Below are 18,213 nucleotides of genomic sequence, written 5' to 3' on the forward strand. Positions count from 1 at the left end.
GGAGTGACACCGAGTAAGGTTTCACCTCGCCACGTGTCGCCGCCCCTTCCACGTGCCTTGCCCCGTCGCTGCCGGCGTGCGACGTGTGTAGCCGTGGCTTACACGTGCCTCGCCACGTGTCGCCGCCGCTTCCACGTGCCTCGCCCCGTCGCTGCCGGTGTGCGACGTGTGTAGCCGTGGCTTACACGTGCCTCGCCACGTGTCGCCGCCGCTTCCACGTGCCTCGCCCCGTCGCTGCCGGCGTGCGACGTGTGTAGCCGTGGCTTACACGTGCCATGCCCCGCGTGCGCTATATAGAGCTACGAGTGCGGGCGCAACCACACGTCTCCACCGCCTCCGCTCATTCATCTCCGGGATGCCTCCACGTCGTCGAGGGGCGTCCGATTTCCGTGGCGTTCGAGTGCGTTGATGTCTACTCACGCTTCTTTTCCTGTAGACAGTGCTGGGCCTCCAAGAGCAGAGATTTGTAGAACAGCAGCAAGTTTTCCCTTAAGTGGATCACCCAAGGTTTATCGAACTCAGGGAGGAAGAGGTCAAAGATATCCCTCTCATGCAACCCTGCAACCACAAAGCAAGAAGTCTCTTGTGTCCCCAACATACCTAATACACTTGTCAGATGTATAGGTGCACTAGTTCGGCGAAGAGATAGTGAATTACAGGTGGTATGAATGTATATGAGTAGTAGTAACGGCACCAGAAAATAGCTTGATGCTACAACTGGCGTGTGGTTGATGGTGGTAATATTGCAAGCGATACGGATGCGATAAAACGATGAAACAAGCGATGATTGCAGTATTTGGAAACAAGGTCTAGGGATTATACTTTCACTAGTGGACACTCTCAACATTGATCACATAACAGAATAGATAAATGCTATACTCTACACTCTCTTGTTGGATGATGAACACCACTAATTGTGTAGGGCTACAAGAACCCTCAATGCCGGAGTTAACAAGCTCCACAATATTCGATATTCATATTCAAATAACCTTAGAGTGCATGCTAGATCATTGCAATTATACCGAGTACTAACATAGCATGCACACCGTCACCTTCATACTATGAAAGGAGGAATAGATCACATTAATACCATCATAGTAATAGTTAACTTTATAATCTACAAGAGATCATAATCATAAACTACGCCAAGTACTACATGATGCACACACTGTCACCATTACATCATGAAGGAGGAATAGAGTACTTTAATAACATCACTAGAGTAGCACATAGAATAGTGATACAAAGCACATTGCAATCATAAAGGGATATAAATAAGCACTTCACTATGCTATTCATAACAGTGAATAAGTATTCTGTGAAATATAGCCTAAGAGACCCACACGGTGCACACACTGTCACCTTCACACACGTGGGGCAAGGAGTCTCCGGAGATCACATAAGTAAAATCCACTTGAATAGCATAACGACATCTAGATTACAAAGCTCATCATATGAATCTCAATCATGTAAGGCAGCTCATGAGATTATTGTATTGAAGTACATGGAGAGAGAGATTAACCACATAGCTACCGGTACAGCCCTTAGCCTCGATGGAGAACTACTCCCTCCTCATGGGAGACAGCAGCGTTGATGAAGATGGCGGTGGAGATAGCAGCGGTGTCGATGGAGAAGCCTTCCGGGGGCACTTCCCCGTCCCGGCGGCGTGCCGGAACAGAGACTCCTGTCCCCGAGATCTTGGCTTCGCGATGGCGGCGGCTCTGGAAGGTTTCTCGTACCGTGGCTTTTCCGTATCGATGTTTAGGTCAGGGACCTTTAAATAGGCGAAGATGCGGAGTCGGAGGGCTGACGAGGCGGTGACACCATAGGGGGCGCGCCCCCCCCTCTGGCCACGCCAGGGTGGCGTGTGGGGCCCCCAGGGCTCCCCTCTGGTGGCTCTCGGGTGTTCTGGAAGCTTCGTGGGATTTCAAGACTCTGGGCGTTGATTTCGTCCAATTCTGAGAATATTTCCTTACTAGGATTTCTGAAACCAAAAACAGCAGAAAACAGGAACTGGCACTTCGGCATCTCGTCAATAGGTTAGTTCCGGAAAACGCATAAATATGTCATAAAGTGTGAACAAAACATGTAGGTATTGTCATAAAACAAGCATGAAACATAAGAAATTATCGATACGTCGGAGACGTATCAGCATCCCCAAGCTTAGTTCCTACTCGTCCCGAGTACGTAAACGATAACAAAGATAATTTCTAAAGTGACATGCTACCAACATGATCTTAATCATACTATTGTAAAGCATATGAGATGAATGCAGCGATTCAAAGCAATGGTAAAGACAACGATTAAACAACTGAATCATATAGCAAAGACTTTTCATGAATAGTACTTTCAAGACAAGCATCAATAAGTCTTGCATAAGAGTTAACTCATAAAGCAATAGATTCAAAGTAAAGGCATTGAAGCAACACAAAGGAAGATAAAGTTTCAGCTGTTGCTTTCAACTTGTAACATGTATATCTCATGGATATTGTCAATGCAAAGTAATATAATAAGTGCAATATACAAGTATGTAGGAATCAATGCACAGTTAACACAAGTGTTTGCTTCTTAAGATGGAGAGAAGTGGGTAAACTGACTCAACATAAAAGTAGAAGAAAGGCCCTTCGAAGAGGGAAGCATTGATTGCTATATTTGCGCTAGAGCTTTCATTTTGAAAACATAAAGAGAGCATAAAAGTAAAATTTTGAGAGGTGTTTGTTGTTGTCAACGAATGGTAGTGGGCACTCTAACCCCCTTGCCAGACAGACTTTCAAAGAGCGGCTCCCATGAAACATTTTTATTTTTGGGTGGCACTCCTTCCAACCTTTACTTTCACAAACCATGGCTAACCGAATCCTCGGGTGCCTGCCAACAATCTCATACCATGAAGGAGTGCCTTTTTATTTTAGTTTTATTTAGATGACACTCCTCCCCACCTTTGCTTTCTCAAGCCATGGCTAACCGAATTCTCGGGTGCCGTCCAACAATCACATACCATGGAGGAGTGTCTATTTTTTGTAAAATTATGAAGGTTAGTTAATTTGGGACTGGGAATCCCATTGCCAGCAATTTTTGCAAAATTATTGGATAAGCGGATGAAGCCACTAGTCCATTGGTGAAAGTTGCCCAACAAGATTGAAAGATAAACACCACATACTTCCCCATGAGCTATAAAACATTAACACAAATCAGAGATGATAAATTTTGAATTGTTTAAAGGTAGCACTCAAGCAATTTACTTTGGAATGGCAGAAAAATACCATGTAGTAGGTAGGTATGGTGGACACAAATGGCATAGTGTTTGGCTCAAGGATTTGGATGCATGAGAAGTAATCCATCTCAATACAAGGCTTAGGCTAGCAAGGTTGTTTGAAGCAAACACAAGTATGAACTAGTACAGCAAAACTTACATAAAACATATTGCAAGCATTATAAGACTCTACATTGTCTTCCTTGTTGTTCAAACACCTTTACTAGAAAATATCTAGACCTTAGAGAGACCAATCATGCAAACCAAATTTTAGCAAGCTCTATGTATTTCTTCACTAATAGGTGCAAAGTATATGATGCAAGAGCTTAATCATGAGCACAAAAATTGCCAAGCATCAAGTTATTCAAGACATCATACCAATTACCACATGTAGCATTTTCTGTTTCCAACCATATAACAATTAACGAAGCAGTTTCAACCTTCGCCATGAACATTAAGAGCTAAGAACACATGTGTTCATATGAACCAGCGGAGCGTGTCTCTCTCCCACACAAGCATTTATTCATACAAAAACAAAAACAAAAACATACAGACGCTCCAAGTAAAGTACATAAGATGTGACCGAATAAAAATATAGTTTCAAGAGAAGTGACCTGATAATTTTGTCGATGAAGAAGGGGATGCCTTGGGAATCCCCAAGCTTAGATGCTTGAGTCTTCTTGAAATACGCAGGGATGAACCACCGGGGAATCCCCAAGCTTAGAGCTTTCACTCTTCTTGATCATATTGTATCATCCTCCTCTCTTGACCCTTGAAAACTTCCTCCACACCAAACTCAAAACAACTCATTAGAGGGTTAGTGCATAATCAAAAATTCACATGTTCAGAGGTGACACAATCATTCTTAACACTTCTGGACATTGCCTAAAGCTACTGAAAGTTAATGGAACAAATAAATCCATTCAACACAGCAAAAGAGGCAATGTGAAATAAAAGGCAGAATCTGTCAAAACAGAACAGTCCGTAAAGACGAATTTTATAGAGGCACCAGACTTGCTCAGATGAAAATGCTCAAATTGAATGAAAGTTGTGTACATATCTGAGGATCACTCACAAAAATTGGCAGATTTTTCTGAGTTACCTACAGAGAACCCTGCCCAAATTCGTGACAGACAAAAATCTGTTTCTGCGCAGTAATCCAAATCTAGTATCAACCTTACTATCAAAGACTTTACTTGGCACAACAATGCAACAAAACTAAGATAAGGAGAGGTTGCTACAGTAGTAACAACTTCCAAGACTCAAATATAAAACAAAATTTCTGTAGTAAAATAAACACGTGGGTTATCTCCCAAGAAGTGCTTTCTTTATAGCCATTAAGATGGGTTCAGCAGTTTTAATGATGCACTCGCAAGAAATAGTAGTTGAAGCAAAAGAGAGCATCAAGAAGCAAATTCAAAACACATTTAAGTCTAACATGCTTCCTATGAAAAGGAATCTTGTAAATAAATAAATTCAAGAAGCATAATGCAACAAGCATAGAAAGATAAAACAAGTGCAGCTTCAAGATTTTCAGCAAAAAGAGAGGTGTTTTAGTAACATGAAAATTTCTACAACCATATTTTCCTCTCTCATAATAATATCCAGTAGCATCATGAGCAAACTCAACAATATAACTATCAAATGAAACATTCTTATCATGAGTCTCATGCATAAAATTATTACTCTCCACATAAGCATAATCAATTTTATTAGTTGTAGTGGGAGCAAATTCAACAAAGTAGCTATCATTATTATTCTCATCAAGTGTAGGAGGCATAGTATAATCATCATAAAGTGTACTCTCCATAGTAGGCGGCACCAAAAGACTACTATCATTATAATCATCATAAATAGGAGGCAAAGTATCATCAAAGAAAATTTTCTCCTCAATGCTTGGGGGACTAAAAATATCATGCTCATCAAAACCAGCTTCCCCAAGCTTAGAATTTTCAATATCATTAGCAACAATGGTGTTCAAAGTATTCATACTAATATGTTCCATGGGTTTTTTAATTTTCGCATCAAACCATCCATGTCTTAACTCAGGAAATAATTTTAAAAGCTCACTGTTGCTTTCCATTATGCCAAACTAGTGTAAAACAAGAAACAAAAAGATGCAATTGCAGGATCTAAAGGAAATAGCTTCGAGCACTTACAACGGCGGAAAATAGCTTAGTAGCCGAGATCCGGAGTGTGAGTACCTTTTACCTTTCCTCCCCGGCAACGGCGCCAGAAAATACTTGACTGCTCAGGACTGGCGCGTAGTTGACGAGGGAGGAAATGGTGTAGCTTTCCTTCGTTCCCCGGCAACGGCGCCAGAAAATAGCTTGATGTCTACTCACGCTTCTTTTCCTGTAGACAGTGTTGGGCCTCCAAGAGCGAGAGGTTTGTAGAACAGCAGACAAGTTTTCCCTTAAGTGGATCACCCAAGGTTTATCGAACTCAGGGAGGAAGAGGTCAAAGATATCCCTCTCATGCAACCCTGCAACCACAAAGCAAGAAATCTCTTGTGTCCCCAACACACCTAATACACTTGTCAGATGTATAGGTGCACTAGTTCGGCGAAGAGATAGTGAAATACAGGTGGTATGAATGTATATGAGTAGTAGTAACGGCACCAGAAAATAGCTTGATGCTACAACTGGCGTGTGGTTGATGGTGGTAATATTGCAGGCAGTACAGATGCAGTAAAACAGTAAACAAGCGATGATTGCAGTATTTGGAAACAAGGCCTAGGGATTATACTTTCACTAGTGGACACTCTCAACATTGATCACATAACAGAATAGATAAATGTTATACTCTACACTCTCTTGTTGGATGATGAACACCACTAATTGTGTAGGGCTACAAGAACCCTCAATGCCAGAGTTAACAAGCTCCACAATATTCGATATTCATATTTAAATAACCTTAGAGTGCATGATAGATCATTGCAATTGTACCGAGTACTAACATAGCATGCACACCGTCACCTTCATAATATGAAAGGGGTAATAGATCACATTAATACCATCATAGTAATAGTTAACTTTATAATCTACAAGAGATCATAATCATAAACTACGCCAAGTACTACATGATGCACACACTGTCACCATTACATCATGAAGGAGGAATAGAGTACTTTAATAACATCACTAGAGTAGCACATAGAATAGTGATACAAAGCACATTGCAATCATAAAGGGATATAAATAAGCACTTCACTATGCTATTCATAACGAGTGAATAAGTATTCTGTGAAATATAGCCTAAGAGACCCACACGGTGCACACACTCGTCACCTTTACACACGTGGGACAAGGAGTCTCCGGAGATCACATAAGTAAAATCCACTTGAATAGCATAACGACATCTAGATTACAAAGCTCATCATATGAATCTCAATCATGTAAGGCAGCTCACGAGATTATTGTATTGAAGTACATGGAGAGAGAGATTAACCACATAGCTACCGGTACAGCCCTTAGCCTCGATGGAGAACTACTCCCTCCTCATGGGAGACATCAGCGTTGATGAAGATGGCGGTGGAGATGGCAGCGGTGTCGATGGAGAAGCCTTCCGGGGGCACTTCCCCATCCCGGCGGCGTGCCAGAACAGAGACTCCTGTCCCCCAGATCTTGGCTTCGCGATGGCGGCGGCTCTGGAAGGTTTCTCGTACCGTGGCTTTTCCGTATCGATGTTTTAGGTCAGGGACCTTTAAATAGGCGAAGAGGCGGAGTCGGAGGGCTAACAAGGCGGTGACACCATAGGGGGGCGCCCCCCCTCTGGCCGCGCCAGGGTGGCGTGTGGGGCCCCCAGGGCTCCCCTCTAGTGGCTCTCGGGTGTTCTGGAAGCTTCGTGGGATTTTAAGACTCTGGGCGTTGATTTCGTCCAATTCCGAGAATATTTCCTTACTAGGATTTCTGAAACCAAAAACAGCAGAAAAACGAGAACCGGCACTTCGGCATCTCGTCAATAGGTTAGTTCCGGAAAACGCATAAATATGACATAAAGTGTGAACAAAACATGTAGGTATTGTCATAAAACAAGCATGGAACATAAGAAATTATCGATACGTCGGAGACGTATCATGCGTCCGAGCGGTAGGTTCTACGCCGAGATACTCGCCGGTGGCTTCCGCCTCACCCTCGGCACGTACAACACGCCGAAGCTAGTGGCGCGCGCTTACGACGCGGCGGTGTGGCGTTTTCGGCGGCCATGGCGCGACATGAACTTCCCGAATGTTGAAACGCTAGAGGAGGCAGAGTTCCTCGCGCCACCGCCGTGCCTCGTCGACGACGAGGACCCTCGCCGGCTCCGCCAGGTGCAGCGCAGGATCGCCATCGCCGAGCACGACGAGCAGTTGATGCGCCCGTGGAGGGCGCAGTTCCCCAACGACGTTGACAACACCGACGCGTTCTTCGCTAACCTTAGGGCACAACGTAGGTCCAACATGCGCCACCGTCGGGCCATCGTCACCTTCGAGCTCGAGAACCCGAATACAACTTCGACCGAAAACGACCCTCGGTGGGATGACATTTGGACGGAGACAACCTCCGACGACGAGTAGAGACTAGACTAGTAATTTATCTATTTTATTGTAATTTCAATAAAGTCGTTGTCGGTTCTATTAGTTTAAATTTAGTTTATAAAGTCGTTGATGGTTGTTTTTGTTCAATAAAGTGGTTGACACGAAATTTATTACGATTGAACTGAAATTAAAGTACAGAGCTCAACTGAAAATTAAGATACATGGCCAGATTCGAATGTTGGAGCCATTCAATCATAGTCCTGCCTAGCCCTATAATAGTCGCCACTTTAGTCATCATAGTCGCCGACGTCATCGTCGCTAGCATCGGGGTCGCGGTTGTCGAACCTCGGCGGGTGAGCACGCGTGGGCTGGGATTGAGGGTAGCGCAAGCGGGGGCCACCATAGGCCATGACGCTCTGGAGAGTCCGGCCGCGCCACCACATCCGACGGCCGGCCTCGTTGAAGTTCGAAGGAGGCGGGCCGTCCTCCTCGTACCTGGCAACCGCCCTCTCACGCCGATTGATGAAGAAGCTGTCCCAAGTCGGGCTGTAGTCGGGATGCCACTGGGGATTCCTCCGCTGCTCAGGCGTGAGCTCGAAATAGTAGTGGTTCGTGATGGCCATCTCGTGTGGCACACCTAGAGGGATAGGAGGGACCGGTACGCCTCCGACGCTCAGCAACCGGCCGGTCGGGACGCGGTAGCCGGGCGGGCAGGGGTAGTTCGAGGCGCAAAGCGCCTCCGCCTCCCGGGGTGTTAGACATACGATGGAAGCCATGGGAGAGAGTGATGAGGTTTGCAGATATGAGTCCAAGCCTACATATATATAGTGGAAAAATGGCGGGAATGCGGGAAGAAAATAGGCGGGAACGAAGTGGCGCGCTAAACTTTCATCCCGGGTGGAGGCTCCAACCGGGACTAAAGCTGTCGGCAGGATAAGGATGTGTCGGTAACCTTTTGTCACGGTTGGTGGCTGCAACCGGGACTAAAGCTGTCGGCAGGATAAGGATGTGTCGGTAACCTTTTGTCACGGTTGGTGGCTGCAACCGGGACTAAAGCTGTCGGCAGGATAAGGATGTGTCGGTAACCTTTTGTCACGGTTGGTGGCTGCAACCGGGACTAAAGCTGTCGGCAGGATAAGGACACGTGGGTGGACGCACAACTCGATGAGATAAAGCATGTAGCGCACGACGCCCTGTCGAAGGAACAATACAAAGTAGAAGCGGTGTCGTGCCTATAAAAGGAGCATCGATACGCCTTGCCAAGAAGATCAACAAGCCAAACACAGTTTCATTCACATGGATGAAGGAAAGGGTTGGGAAATCTCCCGTGGCGCAGCTTCTCGAAGATGTCGTTGGTGCACACGCCCTACAGCATCTTCGGAAGCTGCTCCTCGGAAAAATTTCCCTGCAAGCCCGTGAAAGACTCCGTCCTCTAACAATGTTGGGGAAAGGGTTCTTATTATTACATAAATGTAGAGATTGTCTTGGGAATACATTCTTACATCACCATCTACTGTTGTGATCTTCTACGCCGTAGCCATGGAGAATCTTCATCATTTAGCAAGATGCTTGGGTCAATTTTCACCGTGAAGGGCGGAATTTCTTTAAACTTATTATAATCTTCTGACATGTCTGTCTTGTCATCCACTCCCACTATGTTTCTTTTCCCAGAAAGAACTATGTGGCGCTTTGGCTCCTCCGTTGATGTATTATTTTGTTCATTTCTTTTTCTCGATTTGCTAGACATGTCCTTCACGTAGAAAACTTGAGCCACCTCGTTGGCTAGGACAAATGGCTCGTCCATGTACGCAAGATTGTTGGGATCCACTGTTGTCATACCGTACTTATCGTCTATATGTACACCGTGAGCTTCACCCATTTGCACCGAAACAAGGACCTTAAAGTGGGTCCATAGTCAGTTCCCATATCTCCATGTATCCATATATGTGGTGGTTGCCCATTCTCGTCTTTGCATCGGCTGACACCACGTTTTGTTGGTGCTCTTTATCTTGGTCGATCGTGTAAAATGTATTCCCATTTATCTCGCACTTGGAATGTACATATGTTTGAAGATGGTAACCTGCCAACAAGTACAGCTGTCACAACAAGCGCTTCGATGGAAAAGATGAGATGTCTTTGCAACCAACTGTCGAAGGTATTCATGTGTTCACGTGTAATCCATGAATGGGGCTTGCCCGGGTTTATTTCTCGTAAAACATTCTTATGTTCCTCGATGTACGGAGCCACTAAGCTGGAATTGTATAGAACTGTGTAGTGTGCTTGATTGAAAGAAATCTTGTCCCTGCACACCGTTGCTTTCCTTCCTAGTGTGCCTTGTCCAATCAGCCTCCCCTCATACCGAGATTCAGGAACACCAATCGGCTTAAGGTCAGGAATAAAGTCAACACAAAACTCAATGACCTTCTCAGTTCCGTAGCCCTTTGAGATACTTCCTTCCGGCCTAGCTCGGTTATGAACATATTTCTTTAAAACTCCCATGAACCTCTCGAAGGGGAACATATTGTGTAGAAATACAGGACCGAGAATTCTAATCTCTTCAACTAGGTGAACGAGGAGGTGCGTCATAATATTGAAGAAGGATGGTGGGAACAACAACTCGAAGCTGACAAGACATTCGACCACATCTTCCTGTAATCCTGACAAAGTTTCTGGATCCATTACCTTCGAGAAATTGCGTTGAGGAATGCACATATCTTCACAATGGCTAGTCGAACATTTTCTCGGTAGAAGTCCCCTCAATGCAACCGGAAGCAATTGTGTCATAAGCACGTGGCGCTCATGGGACTTTAGGTTCTGGAATTTTTTCTCCTTCATATTTACTATTCCCTTTATATTCGACGAGAAACCAGACGGACCCTTGATACTGAATAGGGCTTCAAAAAAGATCTCCTTCTCTTGTTTGGTAAGAGCGTAGCTGGCAGGCCCTTCAAACTTCCCTGGATAATTGCCGTTTCGTCCTTTATGTTGTTTCTGGTCCTCCTGTGCTTCTGGTGTATCTTTTGTCTTCCCATACACGCCTAGGAAACCTAGAATATTCACACAAAGATTCTTGGTCAGGTGCATCACGTCGATTGCAGAGCGGACTTCCAGGACTTTCCAATATTCTAGCTCCCAAAAAATAGATTTCTTCTTCCACATGGGCGCGTGTCCGTCAGCGTCTTTCGGAACAGGTCGACTACCTGGACCCTTTCCAAAGATAACATTTAAATCCTTGACCATGTCAAATATATCAGCACCACTACGGGGGACAAGCTTCAGACGATTGTCTGCCTCGCCATAGAAATGCTTGCCTTTTTTCCTTAAGGGATGCTTGCGCGGAAGGAAACGGCGATTGTACGGGTACACAACTTTTTTGCTTTTTCCCAAATATTTACCTTCAGTCTCATCTAAACAGTGTGTGCATGCGTTGTATCCTTTGTTCGTCTGTCCTGAAATGTTACTAAGAGCAGGCCAATCATTGATGGTTACGAATATCAACGCTCGTAGGTCAAATTCTTGCTCGGTGTGCTCATCCCACACACGTACACCTGGTTTGGCCCACAACTCCAAAAGTTCATCAACTAATGGCCTTAGGTACACATCAATGTCGTTGCCGGGTTGCTTTGGGCCTTGGATAAGCACTGGCATCATAATGAACTTCCGCTTCATGCACAACCAAGGAGGAAGGTTGTAGATACATAAAGTCACGGGCCAGGTGTTGTGACTACAGCTCTGCTCCCTAAAAGGATTCATGCCATCTGTACTTAGACCAAAGTATAAGTTCCTTGCCTCACCTGCAAATTCCGGGAACTCTCTCCCGATGTTCCTCCACTGCCGACCATCAGCGGGGTGCCTCAACATCGCGTCTTTCTTACGTTCTTCCATGTGCCATCGCAACAACTTGTCATGCTCTTTGTTTCTGAACAAACGTTTCAACCGTGGTATTATTGGAGCATACCACATCACCTTCGCAGGAACACTCTTCCTGGGTGGCTCGCCGTCAGCATCACCAGGGTCATATTTTCTGATCTTATACCGCAATGCACCACATATCGGACATTTATTCAAATTCTCGTACTTCTCACCACGGTAGAGGATACAATCATTAATGCATGCATGTATCTTCTGCACATCTAATTCTAGAGGGCAGACAAGCTTCTTTGCTTCATATGTACTGACGGGCAATTCATTATTTCTTGGAAACAGCTTCTTTAATATTATCATCAATTTCTCAAATCCCGAGTCAGTCACACCGACATATGCCTTCCATTTCAGCAATTCCATTATGCTACCCTGCTTTCTCTGCCCATCTTCACAACCTTGGTACAACAATTTGTGGTGGTCCTCTAACATCTTATCGAACTGCAACCTCTCCATATCCGTGCCACAGTCTCTTCTTGCATCAGAAATGGCCCGATGAAGATCATCATCAATAGGATCATCTGATGCCTGTTCTTCACCTCCTTCTTCTTCATTGTCGTCCATTGCGGTATCATCGCATTCAGAGAACATAGATCGGTATTGGTCATCATTATCTTCTTCTTCATCGCCGTCTTCCATCATAACCCCTTCTTCTCCGTGCTTGGTCCAAACATTATAGTCTGGACATGAATCCAAACCAAAGCAGGTGGCTCTTAATGTCTCTTGAGCAAGAGTAATCCTTCTCGTTCTTACATTTTAGACATGGACAGCACATAAAACCTTGCTTCGACTTGTTGGCCTCGGCCACAAGCGAGGAAAGAATTCACGCCCTCTCTGAAAGCGGGAGCACATCGGTTACCGTACATCCACGGATGACTCATCTGCATCATAAGTACAATTATATATGTATCAGATGCAATCACCTTGCTAAAATTAGTATTGTACGAACTATGCATATATAGTCGAGAAAATAGTTGCTAACCTTTTAGGATCAAAAGAGGAGAAATCTTATCAAAAAAATCAAGTGGCATCCCTCTCACAAGCATTCCATCAAACACCTCTTGTGCACATGTAGAAAAAATGAGCTAGCATACACCTCCACCTTCACCACCAAGGAAAAAATGAGGTGGGGGGGGGGGGGGGCTGCGTGTCTATATATATGGCATGGCCCTTTTGTCGCGGGTCGTAATACGGCCCGCGACAAAAGGCCGCGACAAAAGGCTCTGCCGGCTTCGGAGCGACGTGGCCACCCCATTTGTCGCGGGTGCAGGCGCGCCCGCGACAAATGGCTCCCACGAAAGTCCTATTTTCCACTAGTGACTCAGAAGAAACGAGTGGTTCAGAAAACGGGCGCATCTGTGCTCGGGATCAAAACAGCATTTCCGAAATTTGTGGCCTTATATAGATAAAATGAGTATATCGTACCGGTAAGATATCACAGACTAGATCCTCTCTCTGATTTGCCAATTAAAGATACCAAGATCGATCTGTCTGACAGAGTCAAAATAAAGATTGATCTGATTACGCACAAATCGATGTGGCAGATCAATAGATGGTCACGCATATATGCGCAGGAATCTCGTTATTAGTCTACTAATTGATCTAGTTGATGTGTAGTATACATGGGTACCAGTCGAAGAGTACGGTCCTCGCTATAAAAGAACACGATCAATTTGCAGGCTACAATTATATATTCTTATACTCGAGAGTATCAGCATATCAACGAAATTCCCATATCAACTTATCATTTTTGTCGAATCAATGGCTAATTAATTTTTTCGATAAAAATATATTAATATCACGATGATATCAATTATGTTCAGCTTCAGCAACAATGCAATGCCCTAGTAACAATACGAATGCACAATGTTAAAAAGAAAGGAAAAACTACATAAAAGAAAAGTTCCACTAAAGTGATACATTCCTTATAAGAGCGGACGAAACACTGCCAAGACAATACTGAAATCCATCTTCTTCAAAAGCAATGCCTTCAAGAAGAAAATAATGCAGAAACGTCGACATTGTCCTAACCATCGACCATAGGTTTTCACCCCGAAAAAAGTCCGCTCTCACAAAACAATGGCTAATTAATTAGCCTCTCAAAGAACGGCAAGTAGTACGAAGTAACACACTAAGGTGTGTTTGACCTGACGAAGCAAACCTAATTTAGACGGTTCCTACTACTGATTAAAAAATTATTCTCAGTCGATTTTTAATCCATAGAATTATTCCACGGTTTGTGGTCATAATGAGGTGCAAAATAGGTTGTAAATAAGATTTTTTTTCAGTTGAAACTGAGCTTGCACATAAATGACATCACGAGTGTTAAGTTAATTATTATTCGACTGAGAAGTGGTCACACCCTAATTTAAAGTGTGGTGGTACTGCAAACATAATGTTAATTTTGTATAGACGAAGAGTTAATTATATAAACTAGTTGATGAGTTTTGCAGAATGAACCGGGAGGCCGTTTGCATCCTAGATAGGCGTCATATCAGCATTCTTAAGTGTATAATCCACTACACATGATTGTCTGGAAGTATAGTACATTCATCTTATGGTGTGGCCTCTTTTTGAAAAAAGTAACTACAGAGTAATAACTTAATTATTATTATTATTATGACAAAAACATGAATCCATTTTATCTTTAGGTCAGCTGCGGGAGCTAGAATCGGACTTCAAGTTTATTGATCCGGCTGTATCATAATCATTGCCAGCTATGATGTCAGTGCAACGAAGCGTCGAGCTTCCCTAAGATGTCATCTGCTGTGATGTTGAAACCCTCGTCCATCTGAAAATAAACACACTGTCGACCAATTAATAAAGGAAATTTTTATTTTTTCAGACCCCCTTGGTTATATATGTATGCAGTGTTAGTAGATTGATTATCGAAACGGAATATTTGGCTGATAATATTAAACCATTCATGTACTAGTACATCTGCAAATCAATACTCCTTTATTTTCATACATTATGGTTCATTAGGTTACAAGATTTTTGTAATTAACATGTACTTCCTCTGCTCCATAATTTTTATCGTGATTTTAGTTCAAATTTAAATTAAAATCACTAAAGAATTATGTAACGGAGAGAGTAGTTGTATGTTAAAAACTGTTGGTCGTAACCTTGTCTTAGTGAAATCTAATAAAGGAAACTGAGAGAGAGCAGTATCGAAAAGAGCAGATGTTTTTCCGCAAAAAGAAGAACATAGCAGATATTTAGCTCCAGGGATCTTTTGGTTCTAATTGTTCAAGTAAAATGAGAAAAGAAAAATAGTAACAAGTCATGGAGTACCGGACTTGCCTTTGCCATGATAGTTATGTTCACAGTGCAAGCTGGGAAGGGGATGGCATTGGTGTGCGTGATGCTAAGGCGAAGACCCTCGACCTCAGTGAGCAACCTGGCAAGCACCCCCTTGCCGTCCTCGCAATGGATCTTCACCATGACGGTGCTGTCCGAGATCCTCGCCTCGATCTCCGGCAGCGAGCTCCCGGTCGTTGCCGCGCCGTCAGGTTTTGTGGCGATGCAGGGCCTCTTGACAAGCACAACCGGTTCGACGGTCCTTAGGTTGCGGTCCTCGAGCTCCTTGAGCTTCTCCTGCTGCTCCTTGACGTACCTCACAGCGTCGGACAGGATCGTCGCCTTGTCCATCTAGACGATATTAATTAATTTGGTCAATGAGTTGAGCTGAAGTTTTTTCCCGACCAAAGAAAAAAGAACAAGATTGTGAGAAATGTGGAGTCGAAATTTGGGATGAGGACCTTCTTGAGGCCGGGGATGACGGTGGAGAGCTCGATGAATTGACGGTTGATCTTCTCGCGGCGCTTCCTCTCAGCCATGACGTGTTCCTGCACGAACGTCTCCGGTGATGACTTGTGCCCCGTCCCTGTACTGGCGGCGCTCTTCGCGGAGCGTTTCCTTGAGGCGGGCGACCTGTACGCCGGCTCAGGCACGTCGAGCTGTCGTGCGCGAGCGGTGGGCGTGGCCTCGTCGTGAATGTTCGGCTGCGCCATGGTGGAGGTGAAGTTCCAGCTCACGGGTGGGTAGGTTGTGCTACCGACGCTGCAGTTGGACGACCAGCCGTCGTTCTCCACGACCGCGGCGCCCGGCGTGTTCTCACGGCCGCTGTCGCCTGAGCTCCAGCTGTCTGTGGCGCGGTGGCGGTTGCCAGCCTGTGCTGCGGCAGGGGCCGTGCCGTTCTGTAGCTCTGAGCAGCGGAGCTCTTGAAGTGACGGGAAGACCTCGCCGGCGTCGGCGTAGGCAGCGGCGGCCGCCGGGTGATGCTCGTGCTGCAGCGTCTCCATGGCCCACTGGATGAACATGTTCGAGTCTTCCATGCCGACGGACCTCCTGCTGGTACCTTTACATGATGAAATCACACACCAAAAGATGCATCGTGTGCAAATCCATTACGAAACGGAACTGAACTTGGAACAGTCAGTGGGCAGCTACAGCAAGCTAGATTGACAGGGAAACAAGACGAGGCAGAGAAGATGGCCGGGCCGGCAACACTACAATTACCTCCTGACGACAAGACAGATCACTGGAGATGATTGCAGGGACCGGGTACGATATGAACGAATCAGTTGGGACCGGGACCGGCCTGGTTCTGGGTGCGTCCTGTCCTATTCACTCCCTCGCATGCCTTTTACTTCTGCCATGTGTGGCATATATAGCTGCTAGCTACCGGGAAGGGAGGGGGCGATCATCTACGGGAAACCTCTGCAGATTTCCATATCAGCATGATTTGTCCTTTTGTCTGAGAGCAACTAGTATAGAGGACATTTTAAACGTAGGTATGAGAAACAAGAGAATTTGGCAAGATAGCAAAGCGCATAGTCCACGATCGCAAATCATAGAGAAGTGTAGAAAATAGTTATCTGCTTGGAACAGGTAAATACACAAGCAAAACACGAACGAGTGTGAAAATAAGGTTGTCACCACCGGCAGCTGGCCAAATGCCGTGTGTCTAGGTTCGCAGAGTGGATATGCACTTGCGTACAAATTTTCAAAGACGCAAATTTAGCTCATATTTAACTTGAGGCAGGACCTTATACTCATGCAATTTATTTTGAGTATCATGCTTTAATCTTCACCAAGATTAAAAATCCTATTAATCCTGCGTAATGTCTCTGTGCTTTTCTAGTTGGTGCAGACGTCGGAAAGTGAAATTCTCCCATTTTAAGATGATTTCTTGCCCGTGAATAGAGGCGACTCCAGCTCCTACAAGCCCCCTCCTCTTGTCTCCTCGAGGCAACGGGAGGGGCAAACCCTAGCCGCCACTCGAGCCCCCCACCACCTCTCCACACTCCTCCCCTGCCGCCACGAGGGCTTCGATCGAGCAAAGTCTGCTCGTTGCCGGCGGCGGGCGGGGGTGGGGGCGGCTCATCTCCTTTCCTGTGGGACTGCGACGTGGAACGCTACCCCATGGAAGACGTGGCCACGTCGGTGATCACAACGGTGAGGGTTTCCTAGTGGCCCAGCAGCGCCTGGAGTTGCAACGGCACGGCAGATGGTTGCTCGGTGGTTATCCCTAAGGTGATGATCTGACGGCCGAGGCGCGCCCTCGGTCATGGTCTCAATGCCGCCCTTCGGCTGCCATCGGGTGATCGTGGAGTGGCGATGAGCCCGATCCAACACAGTAGCACGCTGGCGGCACTTCGGGGCGGCGGTGCAGCATGACGGTGCACGACTCACGGCAGTCTTGGCCCGTCTGGGCCGGGAGGGCCACGGCTGAGCCACTGGAAACCCTCGCCGCTGTGATGACCGACGCGACCACGTCTTCCATGGGGTAGGGTTCCATGTGATTTTCTATAAGGTACAATAATATTTAATTTAGCCCAAAAATTTCATTCAAATTTGAATTCATCAGTGAGGTTACACTTCGAGAAGAAATGGAGCATATTTCGTCAAGAACTTAAATACACTGGAGTGGTTCAAGGCCTATGAATTTGTTTTACTCTCACTTACTTTTTTATTTTCAAAAATAATATGAATTCCAGATTTCAAATCTGGCCAAAGTTTTTAAAATATTTCTCTAGAATTTCGCATTTTTCGAAATTTGCAAATCTCTATGAGGTGCCAAAAAAATATAAAACCAAACTGTTGAACCCGTACCAATCTCCGTGGTTGATGGGAAGGAGACGGCGCATCACTGTTTTCAAAATGAGGCCTCTTTCAAAATTTCTCCCGAACAGACGCTTGACACACACTTCACATTTTCTTCATGTAAGTTATCCCCGCCGGAGTAATTTCCTGCTGATGCTAAATTGCTGCCAAGTGCCCTACACTACTGAAAAAAGAGGCTTTTGTTCAAAGCTACCGGAGCTTTAGCACAGATTAGGCTACGAGCTCAGACTAAAGGGTGCATTAGCACCGGTTTGAGAGTCGAGATCTTTAGTACCGGTTCGTGCGGAACCTTTAGCATCGGTTCGTACCATGAATCGGTGCTAAAGGTTTTTTTGCTCTCCACGCACCTCCACCCCCTCTCCTCGTGAATCACCTTTTTTAGCTCTGTAAAATA

The 18,213-nt window shown here is 45.2% G+C and overlaps 1 protein-coding gene across 1 annotated transcript; it reads right to left on the bottom strand.

Moving 5' to 3' along the window:
• Positions 1 to 14,415: 14,415 nt before the first annotated feature.
• Positions 14,416 to 16,027, bottom strand: LOC124697039 (transcription factor bHLH18-like). Its single transcript, XM_047229682.1, has 3 exons — positions 15,452 to 16,027; positions 14,994 to 15,341; positions 14,416 to 14,481 (listed from the first exon to the last, which is right to left on the bottom strand). Exons 1-3 carry the CDS (start codon positions 16,025 to 16,027, stop codon positions 14,416 to 14,418), a joined length of 990 nt encoding a protein of 329 aa, XP_047085638.1.
• Positions 16,028 to 18,213: the final 2,186 nt, after the last annotated feature.

This window comes from Lolium rigidum, chromosome 3 (assembly GCF_022539505.1).
Source record: "Lolium rigidum isolate FL_2022 chromosome 3, APGP_CSIRO_Lrig_0.1, whole genome shotgun sequence".
NCBI classification, from domain to species: domain Eukaryota; kingdom Viridiplantae; phylum Streptophyta; class Magnoliopsida; order Poales; family Poaceae; genus Lolium; species Lolium rigidum.

Excerpts from the sequence above, each read along its gene's own strand:
- LOC124697039 (XM_047229682.1), bottom strand. The coding sequence starts at position 16,027 with ATGGAAGACTCGAACATGTTCATCCAGTGGGCCATGGAGACGCTGCAG. Across the intron at positions 15,342-15,451 it reads TCATCCCCGGCCTCAAGAAG|ATGGACAAGGCGACGATCCT; the intron begins GTCCTCATCCCA and ends AATATCGTCTAG. Across the intron at positions 14,482-14,993 it reads ACATAACTATCATGGCAAAG|ATGGACGAGGGTTTCAACAT; the intron begins GCAAGTCCGGTA and ends GTTTATTTTCAG.